Source organism: Boleophthalmus pectinirostris, unplaced genomic scaffold (assembly GCF_026225935.1).
Source record: "Boleophthalmus pectinirostris isolate CB_2022bp ecotype Guang Dong unplaced genomic scaffold, ASM2622593v1 HiC_scaffold_22, whole genome shotgun sequence".
NCBI lineage: Eukaryota > Metazoa > Chordata > Actinopteri > Gobiiformes > Gobiidae > Boleophthalmus > Boleophthalmus pectinirostris.
This window is the reverse complement of record NW_026571190.1, coordinates 762,839-780,338: the sequence shown is the minus strand read 5'-3', so window position 1 is coordinate 780,338 and position 17,500 is coordinate 762,839. Positions and strand designations below refer to the sequence as shown.

At 42.5% G+C, this 17,500-nt stretch overlaps 2 protein-coding genes across 2 annotated transcripts in view; both read right to left on the bottom strand.

Moving 5' to 3' along the window:
• Positions 1-3,591, bottom strand: part of LOC110157757 (piezo-type mechanosensitive ion channel component 2-like) — a 67,951-nt gene extending 64,360 nt beyond the window's left edge. Inside the window, 2 exon segments of the mRNA XM_055157957.1 lie at positions 2,173-2,265; positions 3,524-3,591. Coding sequence (XP_055013932.1) covers positions 2,173-2,265; positions 3,524-3,587 — 157 coding nt within the window. The 5' untranslated portion in view covers positions 3,588-3,591.
• A 2,314-nt stretch (positions 3,592-5,905) lies between these two features.
• Positions 5,906-17,500, bottom strand: part of LOC110157756 (multidrug resistance-associated protein 1-like) — a 49,090-nt gene continuing 37,495 nt past the window's right edge. Inside the window, 9 exon segments of the mRNA XM_055157956.1 lie at positions 5,906-6,014; positions 8,505-8,699; positions 8,771-8,937; positions 9,358-9,516; positions 12,462-12,608; positions 13,037-13,138; positions 13,250-13,376; positions 13,943-14,142; positions 16,566-16,876. Of these exon segments, the coding sequence (XP_055013931.1) occupies positions 5,906-6,014; positions 8,505-8,699; positions 8,771-8,937; positions 9,358-9,516; positions 12,462-12,608; positions 13,037-13,138; positions 13,250-13,376; positions 13,943-14,142; positions 16,566-16,876 (1,517 nt within the window).

Genomic DNA, 17,500 nt, shown 5'->3' with positions numbered 1-17,500 from the left:
TATCAATATGTGTGCGTCCCACAGCAAGTGTGTGTGAGTGTGTGTGAGTGTGTGTGAGTGTGGGAGTGATGTCACAGGTAAACCAGGTGTGAGCTCAGCCCAGAAGAATGCACATGTGTAGTATGTCTCTCGCTCAACTGTCTGAACTATAATAATAATACTGCACACGGAGGAGCACAGCTGGACTGACCCTGACTGTGTGACTCAGCGATGAGCAGCTGCACACATATGATCCAGCAGACTCAATGGGGCATCAACAACAGGAGTGTGTTTTTTTATGCAAACAGAATTGATAAATCAAATTTTCTAAACTATCGGATCTTTGGACACAGCAGAGCAAAGGAAACAAGAACAGCTACATTCTAATTTTTCAGACTGTGATGATGTCAGACTCTCAGACAGGGCAAGAAGCACATTGATTCCACTGTACTTTAACATGAACTCTCCAAATGTTGAACCTGATCATTGTGACTAGAACCAAATCTGCACTCTAACAATGTTTATTTCAGTTGTCCTCATTTGTATTACATACAATGGCCATGTTTACATAATTACATACAATTTAATTATTCTGAATTAATTAATTTGGAATAAAATTATTCTCCTTTGAGTTTACATGGAAATAATAATTCCAAATTAAGGTTTACATGGAAAACACGTTAAATCATCTTTATTTAATTCCGCCCAACATCTGGGGATAGAGAACGGTTCTGAGTGGACAGAGACACGAATGTATTTACGTCAAATGAAGGAAAACACACACACTTGAGCTGCTACCGTCTTTTTTGTCATCTCAGTTTGTTGTTCTGTGTGGGGATGTACCACTGTTCCCCAGTTTGTATGGGCTGGGGAACAGTCCGAACCCAGACTTCTGAACCAGCGGGAGCAGCTCTGGTTCAGGTTGGGCCCAGATGAGCTGGAGTGGGGAGTGGTGTTAGGAGCCTCGGCCTGAGAAGTGTTTTCCCTGGGGAAGAACTAAGCGCACAGAGGACGGATGCTCAACAACATATAACCAACCAAACAGAATTCTCGCTTCTGTCCGGATGTTTTGCACCACCTCAGTACCAGCCGCAGTCCTGGAGCACAGAGGACAGGAGCAGCCACAGCACACAGCACTCACTTCGCCGCCGCACGGGTCCACTGGTCTTACTCGCCCCCGTCTGGACCAGCACATGGAGGACGGAGCCTATGGACCTGTCTGACCAACCTGCTCAGAGGACGACACAAGACCAAGGACGAGCTGCGTGCTATGGTGAGTGCTTCTGTGTATTTACTGCTGTTACGTGATCTCAGAGCTTCTGCTCCGGGCTGATGTGGTGAGTTGTGTAAAGTTCTAGGCCACATGTTGCTGTTTTATGACCTCATGATGATAAGTTGGGATGAGGTGTTAATGGGGAACCTCAGTACCTTTCGCAATTACATAGGCAATTTTAATTCTGAATAAGTTTATTTCCGAATAATCATTTGGAATCGAGTGTTTACATGGTCTTTTTTTAAAGAGGAATTCATTTTTTATTAATAATTAAATTATTTTTTATTAGAATTAAAGCACTCATGTAAACGGGGTGAATTAGCCTGTAGAATGTTGTGATGTCATCTGAAACTCAGCTGTAGGTTACATTCACTCTGTAGAATTTGATGATGTAATCATCTCAGATGGAGGGCACACAGCAGTATGTTCATGTATGGACTAAAGTCCACCTCAGGAGGCTCCTGTGTGACAAGATCATTGTGTGAGTCAGCACTTCACATTTTCAACCCAAGGAGCTAAACAAGACGCCTCAGCTCACTCTTAAGTGTGTTGGGGGCAGTTGGCTGGGGTATTACCTGTGTTGGGGGCAGGTGGCTGGGGTATTGCCTGTGTTGGGGGCAGTTGGCTGGGGTATTACCTGTGTTTGGGGGCAGGTGGCTGGGGTATTACCTGTGTTGGGGGCAGGTGGCTGGGGTATTGCCTGTGTTTGGGGGCAGTTGGCTGGGGTATTACCTGTGTTGGGGCAGTTGGCTGGGGTATTTGCCTGTGTTGGGGGCAGTTGGCTGGGGTATTACCTGTGTTGGGGGCAGGTGGCTGGGGTATTACCTGTGTTGGGGGCAGGTGGCTGGGGTATTACCTGTGTTGGGGGGTATTGGTGTGGGTGGGGTACCTGTGTTGGGGGCAGTTGGCTGGGGTATTACCTGTGTTGGGGGCAGTTGGCTGGGGTAGCAGTGGCAGCAGAAGCAGCAGCAGGACGTAGACCAGAGAAAAGGCGCTGAACCTCACACTGGAGGCTGGAACAGACAATGAAAACCACATGAGGGAAACACAGCTCAAACTCAAACTAATATTCAAACTAGATTCTCATTTGAGCAGGTATCAATACTAAAAAGTCCCATTGAAAGTATCAAGTCTATTCCTTAGTATCGAAATCAAGTTAGACATTTCAGTCGGGTCACACACCAGTACAGTGCAGGGCTGCAGTCAACTAAAGACACCCCCCCCCAACCCCAACCCTCCTGGTTTAGTCCTGGTTTAGTCCTGGTTTTAGTTCTGCTTTAGAGGCACGGTCCACGCAGCTTATACGAGGCAAAAAAGTGTTCTCACTGAACGTGAGTCTGACACCTGTAAGGTGTTCATACTCCAGTTTGGGGGTTACAGCCCCGAGTGCTCCAATCACCACGGTACCACTGATGCCTTCACCTTCCAGACCTTCTCCAGCTCCTCCTTGAGCCCCTGGTAGTTTCTTGTGTTCCTTTTTTCTGAAGTTAGCTTCGCTCCACCACCATGACTTTGTTCTGTTGTTTGTCCACCACTATGTCTGTTTGGTTCATCACCATCCTGTCAGTCTGTATCTGAAAGTCCCACAGGATCTTGGCTCGGTCATTCTCCACAACCTTTGATTATGTTGCTCTATGTATGCTTTCCCTGCCATCACCTCACACGCAGATACACACAAGCGCACACGCACACACACACACCCACATATGTGTGTGTGTCATTAATCTACATACCAACAGAGGGCACCATCTTAATCCACTGAAAGTTCATTGAAGTTCTGTTTGTTTACTTCAGAGTGAAGTGTACGTGTCCAGAGATCCTCAAGGCTGTGGAGTTATAAAAATGGCCTGTCTGACCACAGTGGTTTTAAAACAGAGAACTGCAACATGTTTCTACTGCACTGGTCCAGCACGTATATGGACATTATATTCATGTTCAAATAATTCAAACACATGTTTGTGCTCACACTCACTAATTTATGATCACACATTGTGTCCCATGTCCCATCTGAGTCACAAACCAACCCCTCCAGACTTCTCCTGGCCCAAGAGGTTATGGGAGTTTTGTGCTGCTCATGCTCTGTCTGTCATGGCGTCAGACTGATCCAGGCTCAGGTTAAATGTCATAAGCAGCATTACGCACGGGGCACTCGTACGTGCGCGCGCTCGGGGGTCAGAGGTCAGTCTGGGCTCCAGATGTGGTGACATTCAGACAAATGATGAGTTTTACATCACGTCGCACCTTGTTTTGACTTGTGTGTGCTCGGCTTACCTGCGGTGAGGGTGAGGGGTAGAACTAGTCTGAAGAACGCGCACACGTACGGCTCCGCGGACATGCTGCCCTCGGTGTGTACGCTCCGGATCCAGCCCGAAACAAACAACACTCAGCTCCGCAGACCAAGCTCAGTCCACGTCAACCCTCCAGAAAGCCCCCCCAAATGGGTTCCAGACTCACAGCGGGGCGGCTCTGTTCCCGCTCGCAGGAGATGTGTCTCTGATGCGGCGACAAGCGGCAGAAAAGTCTGCTCTCATCACCGGAGCCCGGACAGTACAGAGCCAAGAGGTGTGAAACGTGTGAGAAGAACCAGAGCCACCGCCGCTCCCGGGACAAAGCAGCCAAAAGTTTGGACTCCACCGGACTCAAAAAGTTTTATTCCATACGTGTCTGTTCCCTCCAGCCTTCGGACATCCCTCTCCAAACCCCGGGGACAGTCCACGTCTAGCGCGTATCCCACTTTGACAAAGTCTCAGGTTTCTTGGACCGGAGTACACTCGCCCCCTCCCCCTCACAGAACTGACTTGGGAGTGGACCAATCACAGTCTGAGCTCACTAACCGCAAAACCCCACAACTTCTTGATACTGGATCTAGCAGCGCCTCCAAAAACAGCGGAGTCCAGAAGAGTGGAGTCCTCTGCCCTGGTCCTGGGACACTGTGACCCTGTGTTTAACCGACCCACATGTATAGGCCTATTCCACTGCACCACACTCTAGTTGTTTTCAGTGCTCCGTGCACGCGCTCAGATGTCTGGCATATGAGTGTGTGTGCGTGTGGGTATTTATGACGTTGTGGGGACTAAATGCTGCACACAGACACATTTTGTAGTTCTGCCTCACGTATGAGGACAAAACTCAGTCCCATGACGCCAAACCTTTGCTGTTAGATCAACAGCATGTTTTAAAGTTGAGACCTGGGGTCAGACAGGTTACGGTCAGGGTTTACTTCAAGGCACAAGGTTAAGGTCAGCCTGCAGGAAATGAATGGACGTTAACGTTATGTCCCCAAGAAGCATGGAAACCCAACGTGAGCGTTTGTGAGTGCGCGCGTACGTGCGTGTACGTGTGTGCGCGCATTCCCACTGGCAGAGTAAACCTCTGCATATTTTTATAAGCTCATTACCGTGTGATGAACATGAGCAGAAAACTTGCTCCAGTTTTTGAACACTGCAGGGGGTGCGTGCACCTACAGCTCCAGGATTTATAGATTATGCCCCTGGAAGAGCACGCACCTTTACACTCAGAAATCTGTGGGAGATTTTTTCATTTTAAAATAATGAACATGACATGTATCCTGTCTACAAGAGCAATTACTCCACGATAACTAAGTTTAGAACATGGTGCTACCCCAAGGGCCAATTTCAATCCTTTATGGACAATATATTATGACATTCTTAATTTCTTGCAGCTGTTGTGACACTGCCTGTTGCAACACTGCAATTGCACCTATACAAACCTGTACAAAAAAGATCTTTCCTCTATACTCTATATATGAAACAAAACTGACGGTTCTCCACACAATGGAACTGCAGTAAGATGCTCATAACTTCTGAAAATCATCATATTCTACAAAGTGAAGCAGTGTTTCCCATTAAAAGAGGAGATGGCTCCATAATCAGATTTTTGCCTCCGTGGTGTAAAAGTGTGTGTTACAAAACAGAGTAATACACCTGTAGAACTGTTAGGACTATAAAGTATATTTACTCTGTGATCAGGCGTATACTTGATGTGTAGAGGTAAAGGTGAACTTTACACTCCAGATGTTGTATTAAATCAAAAGTTTCACATATGGATTGCATGTGCCTCCATCGTCTCAGTATGAGACGATGAGAAACACTGTAATCTACTGCGATTCTTATTTATAATAATTGACTTTTATTGCAAAATCATGAAAAATACTGTACCACAAATATTCTTCAAACACAATGTTATAATGTCATCACACATTTACTATAGTATTGTTCAAATGCAGATTTGTGTTTGGTCCAATCTCTAATAGACATGATCAAGTTCAACATTTGTTGTCAGTAGAGAAATCGGTCTGTGCCCCATCTGAGAGTTTGACATCATTATATTCTAGAATCTGAAAAACACCAGTTGATACTTTGCAGTGACTTTCCATGAAAGAGACACACAACATAAAACATCTCATGTGTTGTAGTTCAGCTCTTTCTGGTCAGATCGTGTTAAAACAAAACTCAGATTAAATCTAATTTGAGTAAAAGAGCTTTTCAGACAACACAGTGCCTCTAGTTAGCATCACCTTCCCCCCAGGAATGATGATGACATCAGCTGCAAAGTATCACTGCTGCAATTGGAATAAATACAAGATTTGTAAACATATAGCCACACTGACAGGTCCAGATCCAGTTGTTGTGGCTACACCAGGCCGGCCTCTGCACACATCCTGTAGAAATGTCCACGCTGCTGGAGGAGAACTGCAGGGGGCGCCATCTCCACAACTGAACCCTGGTCCATCACCACCACCCTGTAGGCCAGAGAGGTCAGAGGTCATGTGCTCCTGGCTTTACTCTGTCTTGTATACAGTGTGGATATCAGAGGTCATGTGCTCATCAGAAACCCACCCACAGGCCACACAAGCACCCAAAGGAGCCTGTGCATCGTGGTGTGTTTATCTCTGTTGACTGCTGCCCGACCTGACCTCCTGTGCTTCTGCTCCAGGCTCATGTGCAGCTTAAAGCCACAGTTCATGCTGATATTTTAATATCTAATAGAATTTCACCTTTTGGTTAAACTGACTCCAGAAGCGCAGAAGCGCCGCTTCATCCAGTGAAATGATTGTTTAAAGCAGGACAAAGCCTTAGATTTCAACTGGAGCTCCTGCTGCCATCCATCAGAGACAGGATTAAATGAGTTTCAATTCAAACTTCTATTGCACCAGATTTCCACTTGTATGAAAATGCTTAGTATGTTTTAGTTAACATCATTAGCAAGAAGGCAAAAGTCCGTGAGAGGCTATGGATTTGTTCATAACACGTGTGGTACAGACTCCATGTAGTAGAAGATGATAAGAATGTAACTACAGCAATGTGTACTGTATACTCCCGGGAGAAGGAGTGTGGTCAGAAGTATCTTTAAGAATTATCATCATGTTCAATAAGAGATTATTCAGATGGGCTGGATTATTAAACACACTTAGCATTTTTGATTAAGGCAAAATCTTGACTTTTAAGTTGGTACTGGACAAATACATCTACTTTTTATTTTTATGCACAGATATACTGTATTACATACTTAAAACACAAATTATCTTATTTGTCAGGCTTAAATACAATTTTGGGGTTATATTTTTTGTTGTCACTGTTCCTGGCTCTAGCTCTCTATGGCTTGACTGACGAGGACTGAGTAGCATAAAATGTATTATTATTATTTATTATGCACAGATCAAATGAATGAAACAAACACATTTACTGATTTCTAAATTTGCTTTGTTTTTGATTTTTTTAAATCAAATGAACAGGGTCATGTGTGAACAAAGCAAAAACTGATTTTCAGGCATTTTTAAAAAAAAAATTTATTTGGCAGTTTCCCCATTAAATGACCCTGCCCCCTACAAGAGCTCCACTGGGTGACCTTCTACTCCTCCACCTAAGCTCCTGTTGTTTCGGTCTTCAGTAGGCCCTGCCCTCCCTGGGGAGAGAAGCAGAGTCCACAAGCAGAAGCTGGTGTATGTAAAAACTATGATGATGTAAAACTACCTCTCCCTCATTTACAACAAAACCTCTGCTAAAGCCAAAGTACAGCGCCAATTACCCTATTCTTCTCTTGAACCTTAAAATCACCCCTCCAATGACCTTGGTGGGTATCCTGAAGTCCAACTGAACTCCAGCCTTTTGTTAAAAAGATTTCAATTGGATGCTTCCTTAAGGACAAATGGATACACCAGAATCCATTAGATACAGCTGAAATCTAAGGCTGCACTCACATTTGTCCCTGCTGGATCCTGGTTTCAGCCCACTTTCAGTCCAGATGGTAGACCTGCTTTGGATCTGCTCTTGTCCTGGTTTAGTTCCGGAATTAGTCCCAAATACGTTAGTAATGTTATCTGTATGTATCTGTATGTTATAGCATGATCACTTTGAGTGGTTTGATAACTGCATCTCTCTCCATTGTAGCAGTTTGTATGTTGAGACACATATTGTAGTTTAAATGAGGCATGTTTCTCATTTCTGTTTTATTTCTGCCAAGTGTGTGTCCTTTTGAAACTGACTGCTACATGGAGGCTATAGATTAAGCCATTCACCTTTTCGTTGCTTCTTAATTTTTTGAAAGCCATTTGAATGCATAGGATGACAAAATATAGTTTTTTCAGATTCCAAATCCCACCCTGGCTTCTACATATATGTTTTTCTAAACAATAGTTCATGTGTCACTGTGTTTCATCACTTTATTTTGAATGCTTATTTTATAGTATTGCAGAAGTAACAGGAGGCAGAAACACCACATATTTAGAACTCCTAAGCTCACTTCAGGTGGATTTAAATTTATATGTATAACAACTTAGTGATGGGACATTTGGCTCTTTCATTAGATCCAAAGCTTGTGGATCTGTTCATCTCAAAGAGCCATTCAAAAGAGTGGTGCTTTTACTACTTATTTATATGACAGAAGTCAATGTCAAAACTCATTTTAACGACAAACTAATCACTGAAAGTGAGAGATATAACCAAGGCTAAGATTCAATCCAAATGCTTCAAACTGCTCGAGTGTGTTTGAAATGATCGAATATTACCAAAATATCCAATCCACTAAAATAATAGTCATTAAAAGACTAAATGTTTTTAAGATGCCAAATGTGTGTGAGGGTGTGTGTGTGAGCATGTGTGTGTATGTGTGTGTGTGTGAGCGTGTGTATAGGCATGTGTGTGTGCATGTGTCTGCGTGTGTGTGCGAGCGTCTGTGTGTGTGAGCATGTGTATGAGTGTGTGTGTGTGTGTGAGCGTGTGTGTACTCAGACCTGTTGTAGTCCAGTATAGTGTTGAGGCGGTGGGCGATGGTCAGCACACTACACTCCCTGAAGTGCGTGCGGATGGTGGACTGGATGAGGCGGTCGGTCTCCAGGTCCACCGCGGCTGTGGCCTCGTCCAACACCAGAACACGACTCTTCCTCAGCAGGGCACGGGCCAGACACAGGAGCTGCCTCTGACCCACACTGCACTCACACACACAGGTATATCACACACACGGGTACTATATCACACACACACATGTACACACACTGACCTGAGGTTCTCTCCACCCTCACTGCACAGGTGCTCCAGCTTGTGGGGCAGGCTGGACACAAAGGTGCTGAGGTGGGACAGGTGCAGCACGTCCCAAAGAGCAGAGTCAGAGCACGTCTCGTACGGGTCCAGGTTCATACGGAGGGTTCCAGAGAAGAGCACAGGGTCCTGAGACACACACACACAACACACACGCGTCAAACACACAATATTCATCTAAAACAAGTTAATTCCACAGACTTGCGTGTTAGAAAACTTTTTTTTTGTGACAATTATAAAATGGTTTGATCAGGATTGTCATTAGCCTCTTACATTGATACAGTTGGAGCAGGTTTGTGTGTAGTGGGTCTGTGTGAAGTGGGTGTGTGTGGATCTGTGTGTGTGTGCGTGTGTGTGCGTGTGCGGGTACGTGTGTGGAGTGTGTCTATGTGCACAGTGGAGACATTTGAAGTCTGTATTGACTTGCTCCAAAGTCAGCGAGTGGAAACAAAGGCTTTTGGGTTTGTCCAGGTTAAATAAAGAAAGTCTTTGTCTGGATCACAGGAGTACTGATGGAAATGCAGATGTGTGCGCGTTTCGTTCACTGACCTGGGGGATGATGGTTAATCTGGACCTCAGATCGTGGAGGCCTATGAGGGAGACATCAATTCCATCGATGCAGATTCTCCCACTCGCAGCTTCCAGGATCCTGAAGAGTCCCAGAGCCAGGGAGGACTTTCCTGCTCCAGTCCGACCAACGATCCCGATCTACAGCACAGGAACGCCCAGGAACCACATCAGAACAGGCACACACAGGCTTTCACACACTTTATTTTGAAACATGTGTCATTCTTCTTTTTCATCCATAAATCATATAATTATATCACGGTGAAGTGAAGATAAACATGTTCAGTTTTACTTGTACACAGTACAAGTAAAAGTTACTCAACTTAAGTCACTTCAGTTAAAGTACTGAACTTTTGAATGTCGCACGTTGGCTCTAGTGTCCAAACTGAACACTGTCACTGTGGCTGGTGCTCTTCAGGTGGCTTTTGTGTCCAGTTATCATTGTTCTTAAGCTGTATTGGATGCAGTGGTGGAACATAACAAAGTAAAAGTAGTAAAGTACTGTACTTATGTATATTTTAGGGCACAGGGCCCACACCAGAGGCCACACATTATACTATTTGTGGCTGAGTGGGTAGCACATTTGCCTCAAATCAAAAATATTCCAGGTTCAACTCCCGGGTGCTTGAGAATTTGCATGTTCTGCTTATGTTTATGTGGGCTTCTTTCAGGCACTTCACTTTCCCCCATCAATCAAAACATGAACAACAGGTCAAATCCTCCAGCTAAGATAGTCTGGACCAAGACCAGCTCAAGATCTGGACACGGGTTTCTGTGCACTGCCCAACGCTCCTGACAGGTAGCCCCATTATCACTGAAACATGGGTCAAATGCAGAGGACAAATGTCCTTATAGGGAGGATAACATGCACCTTACCCTTAGCCTTCTAACTTAGGGAGAAAGTACTTGAGGATTTTACAGGGAACTGAATTGATATAATGTACTTCTAAAGACAAGATGCAAATTGTATTTGTTTTACCCTGTACACATTAGTTTGTAAAGAGAAGAGACATGTTTGGTTAGACATTGGAAAGAAGGATTTGATTAGCCTTGGGTCCATTTTGTATTGTGTATTTACTTTGCCAAAAGAAATGCAAGAATAAGTGGATTTAAAAATGGCAGATATTGTAACAACCTCTGAAACTGGCTCATCACTGTCCCTCATCTCTTCTCTTGTGTTTGCAAAGAAACTTCTGTTTAAAAACAGCTGTGTAGACATGTGGACACTTTTGTAGTCTTGTGATGTTGTGACCTCCCTCTCCACGCTGTCCCTCGGTTCCGGAGCCTGTTGCCATGGACACGGGGACACGAGCCATGGACATTGATCATGTTGTTACTGGGAATGGTCGGTAATAGGACTCCAGCGCTGCTCAATGTAATTACAGAGTTCATTTGATCGACTAAAGGATGACACTGAATGATGCGACGTGTCTCATGCTTGTATTACTCTGAAGGTCAGTGGAGCCACTCATGGGCTGAGTTACCGGCAACTTCATATTGGGTTAACTCATTTTCAGGTGACATCACATAAACATGTCTCAGTAATTACTATAGAGACTTATGACAGATAAAACATTCATTGTGGGTACTTTTCTCTGTAGTACACAACACTGCAATAGCTGTAGAGGGTTAATAAATAACTTCTATGACTCAGAAATAATCCTGTGTGGGTTACTGTGTATGTTGCATGATATGTATTGTTTATCTCCAATATTTCCTTAAACAACAAATGTTTGTTATCGTGACAGGCCTAATCACAGCTTTTACAGAAATGTGAGTGAAGCAGGCAGAGTAACTAATACACTAATATTAACTCAGACTGAAACTTCTCAAAGTGCCGCAGTAGAGCTTTAGTCACACAGTCTTATACAGAGACTGGAGCCAAGTGTCAGTGATGGGGAGAAGTAGACATACTGAATGTGTAGAGCAGTGCAAAAAAGCTGGGCCAAAATTTAAGATATAAACACTTAAATCTATCAGAAAATGACTTAAAAGTAGTGAAATGATTTGTCCATGCAGCAAGATCATTTTACTTCACAAGTTATGTTGAAATAAATGACTTCTAGACTAGAATTAATCAAATTCAAGTAGATAATAAATCTGAAAACAAGATGAGAAACCTGATGTAAGTTTTAAAATCTTGCCCAGATCAGAGGAATGTTTAAGTGTGTGACTTGGAGACTTGGAGTTACTCAAAAAGAATGAGCTTACTTTAAATAACAAAGACAATTAAATATATCTGGGGAAACTACAAGTAAAAGTAACGATCTTAAACAGTAAAGCTTCATTCATTCATGTGAAATAACTTTGAATATACATGTGTGTGTCACTATCTTAGTGACTCGAGGTCAAAAGCAGTGACAGTTTAGCATTATTATGAGAGTATTGTTTTCACTGAGATAGATTTATCAAGTCATTACAGTCTTAGCTCAGTGAAATTATACTGAAAATGACTTAGATGCAGTTCTCACTTATACATAAGGACCTCAGATGTTCTTCACACTGGTCCTTGTAGAAGCTAAAGGACCTTTAGATGTCTCTTTAGCAGCTACAGGACCTTACCTTTTCAATAGATGAGGGTGGAGAATGGAGAATGTGTAGAGTAGTGTTGGACATTATCCACCAGGCCACTGTGGTGTTATATATTGAACAACCAACATCAAAAATGTCCCTTAAATAATTATAAACTAATAAAAAAGTGGGGATAGTCATATCTGTTTTTTGTATGCAAAGAAAAATGCAAGCTCGCTCTTTCCCACAATTGTGACCACCAAAATATTTAAATTCCTACACTCAGACCAAAATAAAATGCAAATGGATTGTTACTAAATGTAAAAGGAGTAGCAAAAATCACAGTCCTGGGTTACATTTAAATAAGAATCCTCTTATTTTACAGAATTCTTGATGTCATTTTCTCCTCAAGGTGTAACTTTAACATAACCATCTCTGGTCATCTGATCATCACCATCATGTTTACTGTAAATGGCTGCATTTGATCCTGGCCTTTAATTCCTTCAGAAAATACTGAAAGCAAACTGTAAAGATTCACAGTAAATATAGTGACACGTGTAGGTAGCGGTTGTTACCTTCTCTCCATCTTGGACGTGGAGGGTGATGTCTTTGAGGGCCCAGTCTAAGCCTTGGCGGTACTGCAGTCCAAAGTCCTCAAAGCTGATGGAGCCTGAAGAGGGCCACAGCGGAGACAGGGCCCCGGGCTCTGACCTCCAGGGGGCCTCAAAAACACACACTCGTTTACATTTCAAATGCCTATAGGCTCCACCTGCCAGTGTCTATGCTCCACCCCCAGTGTCTATAGGCTCCACCCCCCAGGACCCTTTTCTGTCTATTTATTTCTCTTTTACTCATCTGTGTTGATATAAACATAGAAAAGATGAAGAAAGATGAGGGAGGAGCGCTTCCGCACTGCAGAGCGTCAAAACATATCATCTGTCAGTCAGCTGTGAGTGCACGTGTTTGACAGTACTGCATTTCCCATCATGCCTTTCAGCTTTATAGTTCATGAAGGTGTTTGTCCTTCACCCCTCGTGTCTAGGCACCACCTTCAGTGTATAGGCTCCTCCCTCATTGTCTAGACTCCACCCCCTGTGTCTAGGCTCTGGGGGGTTGTTTTCCTTTAAATGAGAGGCTGATTAGTATGCACCTCTTTGGGCGTGTGGGCGTATTCCTTCACCCTCTCCACAGACACAATGTTGTTTTCCACATCTGTCCAGGAGCGGACGATCCAACTGAGCACACCTGTCACCTGCACACGCACACACCATATCATAAGATAAGAACATATAAACAATCATTGACTTCACACAAGAAAAAAGAATAGTACCTATATTGTGGTGGATATTAAATATTCCTGTACCTGCAGAGAATGAGAAATGGCCAACCCCACTATTCCAGAACTCAGCTCATTTTTCCCGAGCACAGAGAAGAGAGCAGAAGCCAACACTAGAAGGTTCCCCAGAAACTCCAGGTTTACGGCCAGCCACCTGCAGCACACAAGCACGCACATGAACAGCAGCATTAACAAACCAGCGTGTGCAGCGCAGAACTGGACACATGACCAGATCTGAGACAGTAAAGGAAGCATACTGACTTTTCAAGTGCAACTTATAAAGAGTCTGACACCTGAATTTCCCCGTCTGGGGACCAATAAAGTATTTATCTGTCTGACTGTCTATTTATTTGATGAGGTTCAGTTCACGTGACGTTACAGTTTTCCAGTGATGCTGTTTGAAATTAAGGTGGAGGAATTCAATAATATAATTTGCTTTTACAATACTATAATTTACCTTTTAACACTAAGTGTAGATGTTTTCACCTGGTTTATGTTTAATATCTCTAATGGACTTTTCTGTCATCCTAAAAAGAAAGAAATCATTTCGTGAATGTTCCTTTATGTTGTGTGTTCATTCCTGTGTCCTTTAGAGTGGGCCTGCTGTGCTCTGACCTGGTGTGCTCTGACCTGATGTTCTATGACCTGGTCTTCTCTGACCTGATGTTCTCTGAACCGGTGTGCTCTGACCCGGTGTGCTCTGACCCGGTGTGCTCTGACCTGGTAGCCACAAAGCGAGGGAAGTAGGCCTCCTGGTTGGTGTCGATGTGTTGGTTGGCCAACAGGATGAAGCGCTCCTGCTCTCTGAAGGCTCTGATGACGGCTGCTCCCTGGACACTCTGGTTAAAGTGAGTGTAGATTGGAGAGCGGCTGACAGCCTCCAAACGCCTCAGCTGACAGGAGCACACCACATAGAACCTCTGCAAACAACAAAGTCACTGAACCTGGTCTACACACTACAAAAAGAGCCTGTAACCATTCGGAACTGTGAGTAAAGAACATATTTCATATTCATCCTATGAGATGGGTATGGTCAGATGTGCTGTAGCTTTAAAATATGTCAAAGAGCTCCTTCAATGGCACACAGTCTCTGTTCTTAATCATTCCAGACTTTGACTAACACATTTTCAACATTACAAACTTTGGGCTGAAAATCAGAGCTGCGCTGTAAACTGTCAAACGACCCTGGAGCCTTTAGCAGCATTTTCATGATTTGAAGATAGGCAAAAATTACCACAAAATTCAACTATTCTAATCAGCTGATCAGCAGGACACAAGCAGTTTGTGTTTCCATTGTGCTCTACAGGAAAAAAAAACACTTTTTCACTGCAGTATCAATGGACTTGATTTTGTGTAGATCTATTTACAGATCTGTGGTCTGGATGCCCAAAGCTTCTCTCTCACCAAAGCTTCTCACCAAGCCCGACTGGTCATAACGATGATGACTTAAATGTCCTATATTATGCAAAATTGAGTATTGTGAGATTTACAGTTTTTCTCCACTGGTTTGGTTCATTTCTTGAAACAGAAATGACATTCACAAAACAACATGGACAAATCTCCAAACTACCTTACAGTCGTTCACAACAGAATGACATTTCTCACTGATTTCATCAAATTTCAAATGTCTTAGTGCATGTCTCAAGTGTCTCAGTGCATCTTTGCAAATGGTTCTGTACAAGTCACCTACAGTTTACACAATGAGCCCATGAGTTGATTACATGGGCTACATTTTTTTTTCTTTTTTTTTTGTGTTTATATTTGGTACATGTACAGAATACTGTATACATTTTCTTTTCATGTACTCTGATGTGTGGAAGTGTGAGAGCAGTGTGTGTGATGTCAAATTTTGGAGGCTCTTACTATGAAATCCTTTTTTTCATTTTTATCCATAATTGTATTGTGTTAGTTTGACCTCTGCCATGGTGACAAAACATCTAAGCATTTTGAGCTGCAGTGACACAAGGTCAAAGGGATGATGCAATTTGGGGCAATGACTGTTTCTATGAGAAAGGAGTTTTTGCAGGTGATCCATGGTGTTGTGCTGAACCATCCAGGTTATTTTGACAAAAGCACTGAGCTACTGTAAAAGAGCCAAAGCAACTGAGAAGGATCTCTGCAATTCTGATGCTCCTGACTCTTTATATGGGAAAAGAATCTGTTTTGAATCATGTGTGAACAGTTTTGGGAGAGATATGAGCTTTTGCTGCTGAGCTGTCATGTTGTACAGAACAGTTTGGCCTAATGATCTTATAGTTTTAAGAATGTCCTTTCTGTTTCAAGAAATGGAAGAAACGGAGAAAAACTGTAAGTCATGTTAGAACATTGGGTCCGTGTACCATTTGTTCTTTTGAATTTCAGTTAAGAACAATACAGAATAAAATGAGAAACCAGTTTGATATTTCATTATTCCGTTTTAGTGTCAAACAAAAAAAGAGTTTTTTATTTCCAATATTATTCCAAAAAGTTTATTTCACATAACACCAATCAAAAACCTATTTTATTTTTGATATTTTATTCTCTCTCTCCCTGGAAGTTCTGCTGCAGTGTCAACCATGGATCTATAATTAAAAAAAATATATTTTATTATAGTTCTATGGGGTCAACTGAACAAAATTGCAACGATTTCTCATGTAAGTCCTTCTAGCAGCAACAATTCCGGGGCAAATAAACCAGAGAAATTAAAATATCCAAATTCAAATAGGCACAATGTTTTTTTTGTTTTTTTTTTAGTTTTTTTTTAATTGATGTTATTTAATTAAACTTTAACATTAAATACTAGAAATAGAGGTCAAAATAATTTTTTTGTTGGACAGTAAAACCGAATAATGAAATAACAAACTGTTTTCCTATTTTATTGTTTTTCGTTCTTAATTGAAATTCAAAAGAACAAATGGTACATGGGCCATATTGGTGCCTCATTAAAAACAGACCTGGAGTTGTGTTTGTTTCTTTCAAACATGTTTGAGTAACTATTTATTATTAGTCTGCCTACATCTCCAAAGCTCCAAATGCTCTGTTCCACCTTGTGATGTCATGTAGCAGTAGTTTTCAAGTTAACAGCTCCTTTTACCTTTAGTTCAGAAGAGATTAGTAATTTCAGGGTTGAAATTACTCAGATGATTCTAGTGAAGGTGTAAAGAGTTTAAAAACTCTGTCGACAATGTGGAGTGTTTTCTCTTTGAAAGAAGAATTCAGCCTAAACATCCATGATTTGTGTGTTAAACATGTGTGAATGAAATAAAACACAACACTCCAGGTCTGTTTGTAACAAGGAAAGTACAGTACAACATAGATCAGAAAATAATGTAATATGGGCCCTTTAGGGACAGGGCCTTGTTACCTGGAAGAGGACATACAGCACAGCCAGTGGGAGGAGCACCAGTCCAATGAGGGGCGTGGCCAGGAGCACGATGATGCACACCTCGAGCAGTTTGAACAGGTAACCCAGCATCATCTTGAGGCCGTCGGGGATCATGCAGTCGATGGCGTCGATCTCTTTGGAGAAGCGGTTCAGAAGGCTCCCACTGGGCGTGCTCTCGAAGAATGCCATGGGAGAGCGCAGAACGTTCTGGAGCAGGTCACCGTGGAGATGTCTGGATGCAGTTATGCCCCCTAAAGAGATGGCCAAGGTGGTGGCAAACATTGCAAAACCTGCACGAAACAACATTAACATTGAGTACTGTGGAGAAACCCATTCAGCTGCTCATGGTCAACCTTTAATAATCCCACATGTGGTTATTTTCTGATCTATGTTAGGATGTAGTGTTACAAACAGACTTGGAGTTGTGTTGTGTTGTGTTGTGTTTAAGACTTGGAGTTGTGTTGTGTTGTGTTTAAGACTTGGAGTTGTGTTGTGTTGTGTTTAAGACTTGGAGTTGTGTTGTGTTGTGTTTAAGACTTGGAGTTGTGTTGTGTTTCATCCACACAAGTTTAACACAAACCCTGCATATTTGGGCTGAGTTCTTCTCTCAAACAGAAAGCACAGCACAGTGTTTCTGAATGCCATACTCTTACACTACTATCATTTTGATCATTTCAGCTCTGCCAGTTTCTGTTATCTAGAACTACCTGTTAACTACCATTTCATGACATCACAAGGTGGAACAGAGCATTTTGAGCTTTGGAGATGTAGACAGACGAATTATACACTGTAAACCCGAACGTTCAAATAACATAACATGTTCTTTTTGAGTCATTTTAATGAACATTTTTTGATTAAAGGGAACTTTTATGGGTATAAGTGAGCATAACTTAAAAACATTATAAATATATATA